Source organism: Epinephelus lanceolatus, chromosome 9 (genome assembly GCF_041903045.1).
Source record: "Epinephelus lanceolatus isolate andai-2023 chromosome 9, ASM4190304v1, whole genome shotgun sequence".
In the NCBI taxonomy this organism is placed as follows: Eukaryota; Metazoa; Chordata; class Actinopteri; order Perciformes; family Serranidae; genus Epinephelus; species Epinephelus lanceolatus.
In genome coordinates this window covers 10,908,168-10,923,482 of record NC_135742.1, presented here as the reverse complement: position 1 = coordinate 10,923,482, position 15,315 = coordinate 10,908,168, and the positions used below count along the sequence as shown (strand labels likewise).

At 41.2% G+C, this 15,315-nt stretch overlaps 1 protein-coding gene across 1 annotated transcript in view; it reads left to right on the top strand.

Moving 5' to 3' along the window:
- scarf2 (scavenger receptor class F, member 2) overlaps positions 1-11,383 on the top strand; it is a 31,891-nt gene extending 20,508 nt beyond the window's left edge. Inside the window, exons 10-11 of the mRNA XM_078170548.1 lie at positions 7,482-7,637; positions 10,012-11,383. Coding sequence (XP_078026674.1) covers positions 7,482-7,637; positions 10,012-11,246 — 1,391 coding nt within the window. The 3' untranslated portion in view covers positions 11,247-11,383. The remainder of the gene's footprint in view (positions 1-7,481; positions 7,638-10,011) is intronic.
- Positions 11,384-15,315: the final 3,932 nt, after the last annotated feature.

Here is a 15,315-nt window from a genome sequence, read left to right as displayed (position 1 = left end):
CCCTGTTGTGCGTTGGCCTCCATGTAGGGAGGGATCACAGTGGCGTCCAGTCTGCAGAACAATCGGCCCCACTAGACCCGCAGTCTGGAGGGAGCAGCTTTCAAGGGCAGCAGTTGTTCATCACTGCGTACAAGTTATGTCGCAAAATGCCCATGTGTTAGCTTGTTGACTAACTTAACTGAAGTCCTTGCATAGGTTAGCTGCTCTGCATTCCTCAGTAGCTCAGAGTCTCTACTTATCTGCCTGCCGCTGCACAGTAAAGACCCTGCACACAAGCAAAGTGAAGACAGAGCACATACCCCGTCTTATTTATTATTTATTCCTCTCATTGAAATTGGGCAAAATATTATTCGTCATCCACGCCTCTGGATAAATATTTTGCTGGGTTCTGTACACAGTATATTATTATCAATCAACCACATCCAACCAGAATGCCATGGAAGACCTCAGAGTCATTTTTGCAGCCCTAACAATAACTCCACATATAAAGGGAGCAGGGTGGCATTATTCTCATAAACAGGATATCCTTAAATAATCACATAAATGAATGTCCTTGAATGGAAGTCCCCTCTGCATTCATATGGAAACATTTGCTATATTTGGTCTTTTATCCCCATGTATACACACATCCATACTTGCATACTTGCTTACTGTAGACATGTTGCACCTGTGTTGACATTATCCACCCTGAGACTCCCAGACTTGTGGGTCAGAGGTTTAGATGTCTTGTTTTAGATAAGTGAAAACTAATTATAAAGACCAATGGTTTTAGATCATTGTAGCAATAAACCTTAACCTACTGTGTCTTATTTCTTAGCATGTCAACAAATCTTTAAAACAAATCTTCTGTTTGAGGTAGTGATTTTTCGATACTTTGGAAAATGATAAAACTCAGCAGCCTGAAGGTAAAAAAAACCCATCAGGATCCTTGAAAACTGCTTTATACAAACAGGTCCTTACACTCTCTGTGGTGCACACCAACATATCCCTATACAGTTTGTATGATATTTTACAAAAGTGCACAAACATCACCTCACATGATATCTAATGAATTAGCACCCCTACCGGTTAGGTTAGGTATAGGAAAAGAATCTTGGGTACTGTTCCATTACATACTTAACATTAAGTTATTTACTCTTTTAGGTTTGGTTTAGGAAAAGAATTACGATTTGGCATTGTTGCATTACATTTTTAATTTAAGGTTACATAGTTAATGTTAAGTTACATAAGTTAGGTTTAGGAAAGTAAAGTTAAGTAGGTTGGGTAACGTATTCAAACAAATTACATATGTTAGGTTTTGGAAAGTAAAGTAGGTTAAATTTAGTAAAAAGAAAGACAGGAGGGCATCGCCATGTTACGTAAGTAACGTAAAGTTATGTTAGGTTTAGGAATGTAAAGTTATGTTGGTAAGGTTCAGGAAAAGAATTACGGTCGGGCATTGTCACTTTGTGTATATAACACAAAGTTACATGCGTAACATATAGTTACGTATGTTAGGTCTACGAAAGTAAAGTTACATAGGTTGGATTTAGTAAAAAGAAACATGGATGTTGTCACAATACATACTCAACATAAAGTTACGTAGGTTAGGTTAGGAAGTAAAGTTCCCCAAGTTGGATTTAGGAAAAGAAACATGGTTAGGTTGTGTCAAGTTACATACTAAAAGTATGTATTTAACATAAAGTTACATATTTAACATAAAATTATGTACGAAAGGTTTTGGAAAGTAAAGTTATGAAGGTTAGATGAAGTATAAAGAAAGACAGTAGGGCGTCATCACGTTACATACTAAACGTAAAGTTACATATGTTAAGAATTTAAAGTTACGTAGGGAAGGTCTAGGAAGGTAAAGTTATGTAGGCTGGATTTAGTAAAAAGAAACATGGTTGGGCATTGTCACCTTACATTCTTAATAGGGCCCGACCGATATGGATTTTTTGGGGCCGATGCCGATTCCGATATTATGGAATTTTCAGATAACCGATATATTGGCCGATTCAATTTTTACGTTTTTCAATTTAAAAAACCCCGAAATACCTGCTTTTGATGGCTTAAATATAGTTCAAACACTCGTTACGAAGATAAAAATTGAAGGAAGAACATTTTACTATTTTCCAATACTTTTATTATCAGAAATTGTGTAGAACAAGCAGCTTATGAACAATTTGAACACAAAATAAATCAAAAATATGATGTGCAAAAAGGCAGTAAACCTCTGGGAAATTAAATAATCATGCAAAGTCTATATGAATTAAGACATTCACATGTATATTCACAGTACCAGAGTTCTTCTTATTATTGCCAATTTAACAGAGGTAGGTTATAGTGCAAAACATAACACAAGGACATCATTTCTAAGTAAAACACCATATTCCCTGCATTTTATTAGTGATGAAAATATATAAGTGTTAACATCGGCATTGGCCGATTGCAGATTATTCTCTAATGGCTATAATCGGCCAATTAAATCGGCCGGCCGATATATCGGTCAGGCCTTAATACTTAACATAAAGTTATGTAGGTAGGGCTTAGAAAGTAAAGTTCTGTGAGCTGGGTTTAGGATAAGAAACATGGTTGGGCGTTGTCATATTACGCACCAAACCTAACGTCACGTACCTCACGTAAAATTACATAGGTTAGGTTTAGGAAAGTCAAGTTACATAGTGTGGGTTTAGGAAAAGAAACATGGTTGCGCGTCATACTACTACATACTTAACATAAAGTCACATACTTAATGTAAAGTTACATAGACTAGGTCCAGGAAAGTAATGTTATGTAAGCTAGGTTTAGGTAAGAAAAAGAACATCGTTTGGCATCTTCACGTTACGTACTAAATGTAAAGTTATGTACTTAATGTAACATAAGAACACAACAGCGTACCTTAAAAGAACTAAAGTTCACTCCGTTTCACGTGGGACACAAACACTGGTCTCTGGAGGAAAGTCCATCCGCTACCCCAACCTGTGTCCTTATATGGACTTTTGCTCTTCACACTACTTCCTCCCATGAGCACATTCGTCACATGATTGTAGCCTTGACAATTACGTGAGTTATAAATGAGTTCTGGTGCCTCACTTTTTGTAGGTATGTATACAAAGAGTGCATGAGAACAGCCTGTGTACACATTGATTTAATCATGACTAAATCTAATTGTTGTTCGACAAAATGTTGAAAGCAGTTGAAAGAAGAAAGGCACAACAGAAAGTCACATGGTGTGAGGCAGACGGATGGACACAGGAAGCAAGAGGATAAACACAAGACTGGCTTATGATGAAAAATAAACCAGACATGTTTAGAGATTACTCTCACCGCAGCTTGTAAACTAAACAGATCATCTGCCAGAGATAAATGTATTTTAATGTTGTTAAATGTCTGATATTGTGTAGCATTTTAAAAGAAAATGAGCACATCTAACCCTAACAAGGGGAGCTGCAGTGAAAGCTGTGTGGAAAAGGTTTCTCATACCCTGATATTACAAATTAAATACAAAGTAAGTGCTGTTTTTTTTATCTGATAGTTCTTCTACAAGTCACCAAGTCTGCAAAAAACGGCCGTAGATCACTAAATGTAGCCCATCTTTTTAGTTACAGTCAAACAACAGCTAAGGAGCTAGGATTTATTCCTGGCCAGGGTCCTGGTACAGTAAGGGGATTTCTTCCACTCAAGGGTTTATCTAAGGTCTAAACAATTGGATGGACCCATGTGTCATCGGGCATGTAAACAGGAGCAACTGATGTGGTCGGTCATGTCAAGTTAACGCCCAGTACAGTTTAAGCCAGAAGTCAAGCCAGATGGGATGATCGGCCGCAAGTATCCCTCACAAACCACAGCTGTCCTGAGATTGAAAGGTCAGCAGAATGCTGCAGTGTCTGAAGCAGAGGAAGGAAGAGAAGGAGGGAGGGAAACATGACTTGACCTACATATCGTTAAGGGAGAGGATTCTGTGGAAGATGACGAAAGAACCCACTTGTGGCTCATTTTGCTCAACACCTAAATACTCAAGAAGACATTGCAACATTTTAACAAGACTTTGTTAGTATATCAGATTGGCTTTTTTCCCTATGTATTGCTGTTGTATTGACAGATTCTCAGTTATTACAAATTTTTGTTCACAAACTGTCTGGTTCTCCTTGTTTCTAGTCTTTATTCTAAGTAAGCATGTCCTTTTACAGTGGTGCAGGGATGATGTTTGCCCTCTTTTGTTTGCCACCCTGGAAGTTAGTATCGCCCTGGTTCCCTCAACAAGAGGCCAATGGGATTTTTCCATTGTAGTTTCAGGGCTCGACAGTGCGAGCATTTCACTCACATTTGCGACTAAAAATAGGTGTGTGCGAACTGTAAAAAATATTTAGGGGCACATGTGCGCATAAAAAAATCAGCCGAAGCAGCCTATATTTTTGTCAATAAAAAAATAGCCGCCTTCCCTCTTCCCCGTGTGACACGGTTATGGGCGGTTTTCCAAGCCACTGTCGGCACAATGAATATCGTGCGTGAAGCCAAGGGTAGCGGTGCCGCTTTGTCAGGCGTTTTTGCCTTCTCCATAGACAAACAATGGGACAGCCAGTGCAAAGCAGTTTTACAGCTGATCATGTGTAGAGGCCTTTAAGGACCGTTCGCCATGGTACCGCTGCTGGGCAGGGTGGAAATAAAGCCCTTTTCACATAGAGCACGCTAAGCGCAGACCTCCGCCGACGAACCCATTCATTGTGTATGTGCTACCGTGGCGCAAGAGCACACCTCTCAGCCGTCGAGCTGAGTGGCGCGCGCCGCCAGCCTGCGCTCGAATTGAATTTTTTTTCATTTCACCGCAACGCGCTATGACGACACCTCGGCGCCACACATCCAATAGCAGAGAAGAGCCTGAAGTAGACCCGAAAGCGGTCACCATGGAGCTGTAGCTCCTGAAGGAGCCTGTACTCCCCCAAATCCTGTCCTCTGCGCCCTACCCCGCGGTGGGCGCTGTGAAAGCTCTGTGTGAAAGAGGCTTAAGTCCTGCAGAGTTTCAGAGGACCTGGAGAATGTTTTAGGATAGTAATAACATTATATAAGATAATCATATTGCAAAGATAATATCTATAAGATAATAACATTAAAGACAAAATTAAATTGCAATACTTTTTCAAAACTTGATGATTTTACCTTTCTGTACATTTTGTATACAAATTCATTAAATAATTTTGCTTGTAAATGTCTATTTGCATCACGTTTATTACGGAAAACGCATTATTTGATCAATTTACATTGTGCCCCTAAAGTTCTTTGTGCGCTCCTTACTTTTTCAACTTAGGAGCACATGTGCTCCTTGGGAAAAAAGTTAGCGTCAAGCCCTGTAGTTTACATTATTGAAGAATATATGCTCTGTAGCAAGCAGAGGTTACTTAGATATTATGTTCAGCAAGATAATCTTCACAAATGAGCACCACTTTTATGATTTTGAAGCATGAATGCAATTGCCAAAAGTGAAAATCTAATGTAGGGCTATGAACAAACTACACCACAGTTGTATGACTTCAGCCCTGTTTTCACTTAACACTTTCGATATGATACCTTTGGAACCAACAGTAACCCTTCAGACATGGTACCTAGACCCTAGCGTTTCCACCACAGACAGTACCCTTAAATGTGGGCAGGGTTGTGGTCACTGACTGCTCCGTGCGACACTCACTGTATTTCCTCCTTTATCAGTCTGTGCCTCGTTCATCGTCCTGCAGGACGAGGATTGGGATATAATCCGGTCGAAACGAATACAGATTTTTTTAAACGCTTGAAGATCCACTCATTACTAAAAGTGTATGTCATCCAAGAGAAACAATAAAAACTAAAGTAATGATCAGAGTTGTCACAGTGAAATTTAAGGTGGGATGATGGATTCATGTCGTCAACTCATACATTGGGTAACATTACAAGTTAACATTCCACCTTAAAAGTCGCCGGCAGTCGGCCCAGTGAATTATTTTTTCTGTGACTCCAGCTGCTGCAACAGGCAGCAAAACATCCTTTCATTTTATAGTTGTATTCTTCTTAGCGTTAAAACCAGCCACAACTCAGCCCTGAGCAGACTGACCGTCCTCTATTGACCAATCAGACTGCAGTGTTCACAGCTCCACCTTTTAGTACCAGATCTGTGTGCTAGGCACCCCAACAGAGGGGGGACCAAAAATGGGGACAGTATAGAACAGTTCCATTGGTACCATCCACAACTTTTCACAGTGGAAACAGGAAAAAAGCGTACTGAACTGAACTGTACGGTATTGCTCGGTGGAAATGGGGCTTTAACATTCCTGCCACAACAAGGCTACAAAGGCGTGTTCGGTGTGATGACGCTCTGTAGTCTCATTTAGCCACTTGTTAGCAAGCACCTTTTTCAAGATGCGTAAAAGCTTCAAACTCATGAGTTGGGTATCTACTGACGTATCTTATGTTGTAGAACAAAATTTAAAATCTCTTCAGCTTGTGTTAGCCACATACCTTGCTTCAGGCAAAAACTCCTTTCAAAAAAACGATTGACTTAAAATGAGAACACTGTAAGTGCTATAATGCTTTTCCATTTCTAGGTTTTAGCACTCATTACTATCAGTGGCAGATCCTAGGTGACACAGACGGCTGCCTGGGGTGACATTAAGAGGGGAGCATTTAAATCCACCCCCTCACACACACACACACACACACACACACACACACACACACATACAAACAACCCTGATCCATGTGTCTCCTCTACATTAAACAAGATCAGACAAAAGGGAAATGGTGGAGTGGAGTGTATGTGGGGAGGATTAGAGTAAGAGAAAATGAAAAGGTAAAAGCCAACTGAGGCACATTACATTAACAAGGATAAGACAAAAATACTGTATTGTCTTACTGTGGGAGGAAGCTGGCCTGGGGCATTGAATATGCTAGGTCCGGCATTGATTCCTGTACCATTCTATTAGCTTTGTATTAAATGAGATGAGATATTGATCTTCTAATCTCCCTCTCAGAGAGAAACATGAATTTCCCAAAATGCTCATCCATGCCTTTAAAAGAAGATGCAACTTTATTTTTACTTAAAATGAGAATTTGAACTTTAGCATCCTGTAGAGATTCATAAATGAATGAATTATTTAGTTGTTTGAGTCAACAAGGAGCTGCAGATGCACCAAAAACAATGCTGGTAGCCTTGGGTTGATTGAGTATTTCTCTCTCGTATGATGGTCAGAGCGGTGCTTCTTGTTTATTGTTTAACCTTCCATGGCTAAAGCTCTGGGGAAAAGTTGCTTTGGACATCAAAATTTAAAAACAGCTTATACATAAAAATATCTTCATTTGTTTCGCAACAACCAATAAAAACTCATTTTTTTCCGCAGACTCACTTAAACCAACACTTTCTACATTCTCTGCAGTGGTTGTGAGAGTGAGTGAGAACAGACTGTTGTTCTTGTAATACGGTACAATACCCTCTGGCTGACCTTTTGGCTTCTGCGTTTGTTTTCTGTTCTCAGTAGCCCACCACGACCCAGAGAACACCTTCAACTGCAGCTTCATCGAGCCCCCCTCAGTGGCCGAGCAGCCCTCCCCCTCCTCCTGGTCGTCCCAGGAGTCCTTCTCTTCCTTCGAGAGCGGAGACGAGGGGCCAGTTTACTGTGTGCCCCATGAAGGTGAGTCATCGTCAGAACAAATAAACAGTTTAGTTATCTGGAATGACGCACATAAATCCTTAATTTGTCATTGACACGTAGGAACCTTTACACATACACACAGACAGACAGAGGTTCCTGAAGGAGTCAAGATCTCCAGTGTGACCGTTTAGTGACTCACCCACTTCTGTAAATCTCATTAGAGAGATAGTTTCTTTATCATATGCCATCTAGGCCCAGGTTTTGCTCCAAGAAGTAGGAGAGTATAAACAGGAAATGGAACGGTCAAGTCAGCACATGGCACAAATCCAAACAATGACTAACTCCTTGATGTTTGATGGAAACCACCCGTTTCATCAGTTTCTATTCTGGAAGTCTGACACTGCAAGTCAGGTTTTGTTTTGGTGCATTTTTGCGTGTGTCGAGTGATTGATGGTTTTTTTAGTGCTCACTTAGTACTTTGGTTTGGTTCTCATTCTTCTCATGAACGGTTCAAGGGCTTTGAGACAATTGATTTTTGATTAAAAAGCCTTGGGCACAAAATAATTGCTGTAAACATCCCAAAAGGGTTTTGAATTAGAGGAGCAGTGATAGGATCTGTTGCACTGGAGCCACTCTAGTCTCAAGTATGTTTGTACAAATTAGCAAATGAAGTGGCACAGATATCAGTCTTTAAATATGTCTTAGTGCTTTGTCGGTGGGAAGAAAACAAAATGTCTCCGTACAGATGAATACAATGAAATGCTGCTATTTGTGAAGGTCACAGATAAATTGCATTGTTTACAAGATGGCAAGATGTGTAGTCCGTTCTCTACAGACAGTGCAACATTTTGATTGCTTGTCTTGTACAACCAATTTTATTTACATTGCTCAAAATGACAAATATGCCTCAAAGGGCTTTACAATCCACATAACATACAGCCCCCTCTATTCTTAGGTCTTTGATTCAAATGAAAAACATCACAAAAGTAAACATCAAACATTTTATTAATATACAGCAGTCTCATACGGTGTGCTGATCACAGGATGATGGTAAATTATAAAACTACAGTAATAGACCAAGTAGAGAATCTGTTATGTCAGTGACATAAGCAATATCTACTACATTCAAAGTTGGCTAACATTAGCTGCCATAAGTTAGAGGACCAACTCAATAGCCAAAAAACATCTGTACATTTCTGCAAACCAAAATTAGTCGTCTTGCTTTGGTCCGAATCAGTGACTAATTTTGTTACAAAGTTCCATAATTGCCTAGAGTTGGTTTGTGTTCTCACGGCAGCATTTACAAGCGGACCAGATCAAGTGCCTTGTGTGAGAAAGCTGCTCTTGATTGGTCAGAATTTCCATGTGTGAAAAATCCAGGAAGTAAACAAAACGTTGAAGAAGAGTACACTTGCAAGACAAATGTGACACTTTCTAATGTCACAATGGAGGGACAACTACGCAGGTTGATTTTAGTGCTGCTCATCGTGGACTATATTGCTGTCATTGTTCATTTTAGTCAAACCATACAGTTTGAAAAGGAGGCGCGGCTCCAACTAGAAAACAATGTTTTGATGCATTGGATGTGCTGAATGTGCATATTAAGGCAGTACAGGAGGAGGTGCACATTAATAATCCTCCAGGACTGTAACATGCTCATGTTTAACCCAAACAATGTGTCATGTGACTGCAGTTGGTTCAGATCCAGGTCGAAACACGTTCTCACCACAAATGAACCGCACCAGAGTTTGTTTGTAACTGGACCAGGACCACCTCTTCAAGAAGGTCCCAGTTCGGTTGTTTTGGTGCACACCCGAGTGTGATTGCTGTGTTCACACCTGCCCAAACGAACCGCACTGAGGGGACAAACAGGGCAGGTTTGAAAGCACCCTAAAAACACCCACATAACAACAGATTTTGTTGTTCTGTTGGTCTTGAGCAGTGGCCTGCAACTTGTCCGGGGTCTAGCTAATAAATCATCCACCATCCTCCCCAGCTCCCAGTGACAAATTCAGCTAATATACATCATTTTAGTAACATTCATGTGACACATGAAACACAAATGTAATGTTTTTGTGGTTTGCAGAAATATACAATGCCAATATTTTCTTCTGGCAACTGAACTGAGTAGTCGTATCAAAAATTCTCTGTTAGCAGATGTCTAAGTATATTCATTTAAGCAATAGTTTCATTTTATTGCTTATGAATTCCACTTGGCATTTAAAAGAAGACTGTGTTACTTCTCTCATAAGTAACCTAATCTCTCTTTAATTGATAATGTGTATGGGATTTTATATAATCTGCTCTGTTTAATTAGCTATTTGTATAAAAAGTGAAATTAAAAGACACTTTAATTTTGAATATTAATCGCTAATCTTTGACTAATACCTCTTGATCTTTCAATGATCCACAGAATCTGTGAATGAAAGCAAAGAGAAGCGCAGCCCCAGCCCAGCAACAGAGAAGCCAGAAGCTGTCCCTAATGAGGATGATGCAGGGGAGTACACCTCCCTGAAAGACACCAGTGTCACCAAAGCAGAAGGCAGTGAGCAGCCCCTCCTCAAGTCCTCTGACAGTGAAGGCTCCACCAGTGGCTCTGAGTCCACTACTGCGGCCCTCTACGCCCGCATCGCCCGCCTCTCCAAGCAGTCCAAGGAGGACGATGGCAGTGGCAAAGATGGGGATGGCACTCCTACACCAGAGGCGAAACGCAATGGAAAGCCACCACCTTCACCCGGCAAGCCCAAACCCCGCCCACCAGACCCGTCCACTAAGCCAAAAGTATCCTGGATACATGGAAATACTACAGGGTCTCCCCAGCCAGAGCAGCAGGGGCATGGGGGAATGAAGGCACTTGCAGTGCCAAAAGAGAAAAAGAGGAGCTCCAGTGATGGCTCAGCCAGGAGCGAAGAGAGGAAAATGAAGGAGAGGAGCCGCGAGCAACAGAAGAAACAAGAGGGGAAGGAGGCAGACGTCAATGGCTCCCCCAGCAAACACAAACCTCTGCGAGGTAAGAAGTCTGGGGATGAGCACAGCAGTCCCAGTCACATGGAGCACATCAATGGCGTGGTTCAGAATGCCCTCAAGAAGATAAGTAACTTCCACAGCTCCTCATCCGAGAAGAAGAGCACTGACAGCCCAAAGGAGACACCCAAGGAGCCACCCAAAAGCCCCAAGGTCATCCACCCTCATATGAACTCTGAGGCTGCCACGCTCCTGGCTGCTCAGCTCAAGGAGAAAACCCAAAGCATCAACAGGAACGAGGGGACAGGTCTGACGAAGACCAATGGTCTCTCCACACCCAAGGGACACAGGGAGAAGCCAACACCCCCACAGAAAGCCAAGAGGACCCCCTCCAGCAGTTTGGGCCAGCAGGGCTCCACCAAGCCCCTTCTGCCCACCTCCAGCAGCCTCCAGAAGATGGTGGCACCCGTCGCCACCGACTTCGGGACCCCTGAAGCCAAGAGCCCGGAGAAGCAGGACTTGAACGGCTCGAGGGCAGGGGACCCAATGTTGGATCCCACACCAAAGAAGACTCCCATAAAAAAACCACCCAGGAAGAAAGGCAAAGAGGGTACTTTGGAGACATCGGAAAGTAAAACACCGCAGCAAAAGACAGCCATTATGCCACCACAGGTAGTGAAATAAGCGTTTTTAAAGACAAGTGGCCAAAGTTTGCGATGGATTTCCAAAAGACTAAAATGGATTTGTTGGACGGTGAACCACGTAGTTTTTCAATCAAGGAATTTTGACATTTGTGTGAGCGTGCTGTGACTCCAGGACCAGTCAAGAGTGAGAAATGCTTTTTAAATCGAGGGCTGTTGAGTCGTATTGGTGAGTTGTATTATAATGACCTCTATACACCATAGTATTTCATTTCAAGAATCCTTTTTTTTGTGTAACGACTATGTATCGATCTCACACCACGACCTGTGGCTACGCCGGACACAACTGTGAGAACGGTGGTGCACAGACATAATCCATAGTTCATTCATCTCTATTCCTCTGCAGTATGTCCACCACTATATTTATATATGGATTTCTTTTGAGGTTGCATAACTGTAATTTGCAATGCAGGTGTCAGAAAAATAGCTATTTTTTATGTACGCTCTCCGAAGGTACTAAGGGTACTAAAAGTAACAAGGAAATTAGATCCTTTGAGGATTGCAAGCTATTTTGTTTTTGTTTGTTTTGTTTGTGGACCAGCATGCATTAATACAGTTCTATACCTTAAGCCACCCTCCTCGTTCTTTATGTCTCGGCTATTTTTTTGCAGATGAGGGTCTGCTTGATTCTTGTTAATTAAGAGCAACACTTAAATAGGTTCAGTGTCATTTGTTGGAGAAGCAAAGAAAGCACCTTTTTATTTTCCTCCTATATTTTGCTACCAGAGCAATATTCAGGTTATTGTACCACATTATTAGGGATGCTACTCTTTAATCAACTTAATTTGGCTATGTTCGCATTACAGTCTTAATGCTTAATTCTGATTGTTTCCCCTGATGTGATCTTTCTGCCAAGACTGTTTACACTCATGTTTAAGGTGACCCATATTTGACAGCAGTGTGAACAGATTTCTGCTGAGAGTTTGATCAGAAAACATCACATTTGCGCAACAGGCATTTGGGGAAAAAATGAATAACATAGCGATGCAAGCTTCATCTCCCAAATGACTGCCATAGAATGAAGGTCTGATGACATCATTCTGCATAATAAGTATGAGCAATGGCCATTCGGAGAAATATGGGCAGATGTTGTCAGGATAACGGACTGCTTTCGGTCTTCTACCTCTATTAGCAGCTTATCAGTCCCTCCAGGATTTCGCAAACTGTTTTTGTGATTGATGCGGCCTGAAACGTTTTTACGGCAGCTTTTCCAAAGAATTGCAACGTGTGCTGCAATGTTTTTAGACATTGTTTTGCAGTGTTGTAGCGGTAGTAAGTGAGGATTGCAAAACTAGTTGCGATGCTGTCATGGATTTTATTGGAGTCATGGAGTCTATTATTATGAGCATTCAGTATTTCCCCCCGAATTAAAATGTATTTGTAATGGTAGAGGGGTGGAGGACTGATGGCGGACGATCAGCTGTTGATGTGTTCGACAGAGCTCTGAAGGACCGAATTAAATCAATTAAATCAATTAATACAAACACTGTTTTCATTGGATTCTTCCCATAGAGCTGACATGAACACTATTTCGGTTCAGTAAATGTCTGCTGTCAGTCAATCTGGTGAAGGCAGTTTTAGCGGCCACTGTCCTCTTAGTTTCACAGGAACCGCTGCTGACAGGCAGCCACTACCAATAACCATCGGGTAACATTAGTAGTGTGATGCCAACAGTTATCTCTGTCACTGCATATGTGACTCTGGCTCAGGTGCAGCAGTAGTGTCATGATAAATGAGAGCTAGTGGGGCAGCTCTACAATGCAATGAGATTTTAGCCGTTTTAAGTAGCCATTAGTAGTCAAGTAGTCAATTGTTGCAATTACAACATTGTAAAATCCTGGAGGGACTGGCTATTGCTGGTAGTGCTGTGAGACAGAGGTGTGGGTGTGGCCAGGAGAGGAGTCAGGAGTGGTGAGGCCGTGATGTGGAGGGTTTCATGGAGAAACAGTTTCTCCAAAACCTTAGGATGACCAGGTCTACATTCCAACATCTCTGCTGGCACCTCATGACAACGCTGTCACGGCAGGACTCAAAATGTAGGCAAGCTGTCGCTGTCAGAAAGCATCGGGCAGTCAGGCTTTATCGGCTGATGAGTGTGGCAGCGTACTGCAGCAGCAGTACGTCTGCGTTAGCCTTCTGTAGATCCAACAGCTCACTGTGACACTGTGTGGTGTGCTTGTGCAGTAAAGTGTGGTGTTAAAAAACCATCGATATATGGGAAAACACACATGAATTCGGTCACGTGGCCAGTGATCAGACATGTATCAGGTTTAGGACCACCTATGACAGCCGCCCAAATCTAATTGGAAAAAATAGAAAGTCTGTGTCATAACTACTCTGGAGAAGTCTGATCTGTGGCATGTGAAAGTACAAAGATCGGAACTGGGCCACATTTGCTTGTAATGTGAGCGTAGCCTTTGACACCCCAAAGTCATTGTCCTCTGTGCTTGTGAATCACCTTTAATTCCTCACTGAGCTTTAGTGTTGCTCTCAAGGCTCTTCCCTACAGAACTGTTACATTTTTGGATTTAAAGTCTTAGCTCTCTTTTGTCCAACTCTGTCAGACATGGTTTGTTGAAACCCAAACTAGCTCTTTGATCTTCCTGCAAAAAAAGGGGCCATTTTAAACCTCTTTCATACTTCGGCTAACACCAAATCACCAGAATGTGCTCTTACTGTACGTTTCATTCAGTCAGCGAAACCACTAAACCAAAAATGAAATCCCGAGCTATCCTATGTCCTCACTTTATGTCATGCTTATAAATCACTTTAAACTCACTACTTTCAATGCGATACAGCAACATCTGCAGTTTCCCACTGCAGTATTTAAGAAAACATACTGCCGGACAATCCCCGCGCAGTAAATCAGATGCAATTGATAGTTTAGTTTAAGTAGTGGCTGTTAGTGTCTTCTGCAGATCTGACTACAGAAAGAGACTGCCATGTGTCTTTATCTGCTCTTTCAGTTTAGTCGAGAAACTAGGTCAATATCGCCACTCTTATTTCACATGAATTGGTTTATGCCATCGGGGTATTGTGAGGGAAAAAATCTTGTCAAAGAGGTTTTGTCCCTTAAGGATGATATTATCTTAAGCTAGTAGACTCATGCTGAAGTAACAGGGTGCTTTAATTTCATTGTAAGACTTTAAGGCTAAATGGTACCATGCCTCAAGTGTTCAAATGTGCCTCAACTGTGGATCAGTTTAAGCAAAAGAAGCCATGTTTGCCTGAGCGTTATCGCCAACTTTTGTGTCAAGTGTTGGTCCGACAATAAGTAAACCAAAAACAGGGTTGGGGTGGGATACTTAAACTGGACAAATTCAGTTTGTTAAGAGGCTTTTTATTTCAGTTATTGGTGGATTGCTATTTTGAAAGTAGCCTTCCAAACATGAGCTATAAACAACGGATGATAGGTATGTATGGTAACGTGCCAAAGGTATGTTTCAGGCTGAGGAATATTTTACATTCACAGCTAATTTGAAAATTTGTCTCAGTTTTACGTGTTTTTATCAAGGTACAACACATTTCTTTGGTTATTTTTTCAACATTTTCTACTTGTATACATTGTGTACTTTTTATTATCTTTGTAAGCTGTGCTTATATGACCTTTTTAGTCTGTTTTCCTTGGTGTCAATGAACTGGCTTTCATGTTGTATTTGCTTTTTTTCCTTTTTATGGTATGTTGCTTATTTTGAGCTCTGAAGCAAACCTGCAGTATGAGTACTTTCCATCTTGTAAAGTTTACATTGGCTTTGTAATTGTTCTCTGTTGATGTTATTGTTTGTGTAACACTTAACTGCATGACGCAGAGTGTAATTATATGGCATTAATAGCTGCACCGGAAATCTGTAATCTTCTTGTTCCATCCAGTTGTTATTATTGCCTCCCATACGGAAAGGATTGTACAATACTACTATGATACCACTGTTGAAACAATTGCATATTCTTAAAACCATAACATTGTGTAATTATGAAGTGGCAATTTTTTTTATCTGACTGGCCCGTGCCTGTTTTTGTAGGCGTACAGTGCATTTTTGTAAAAAAGGGCCTGA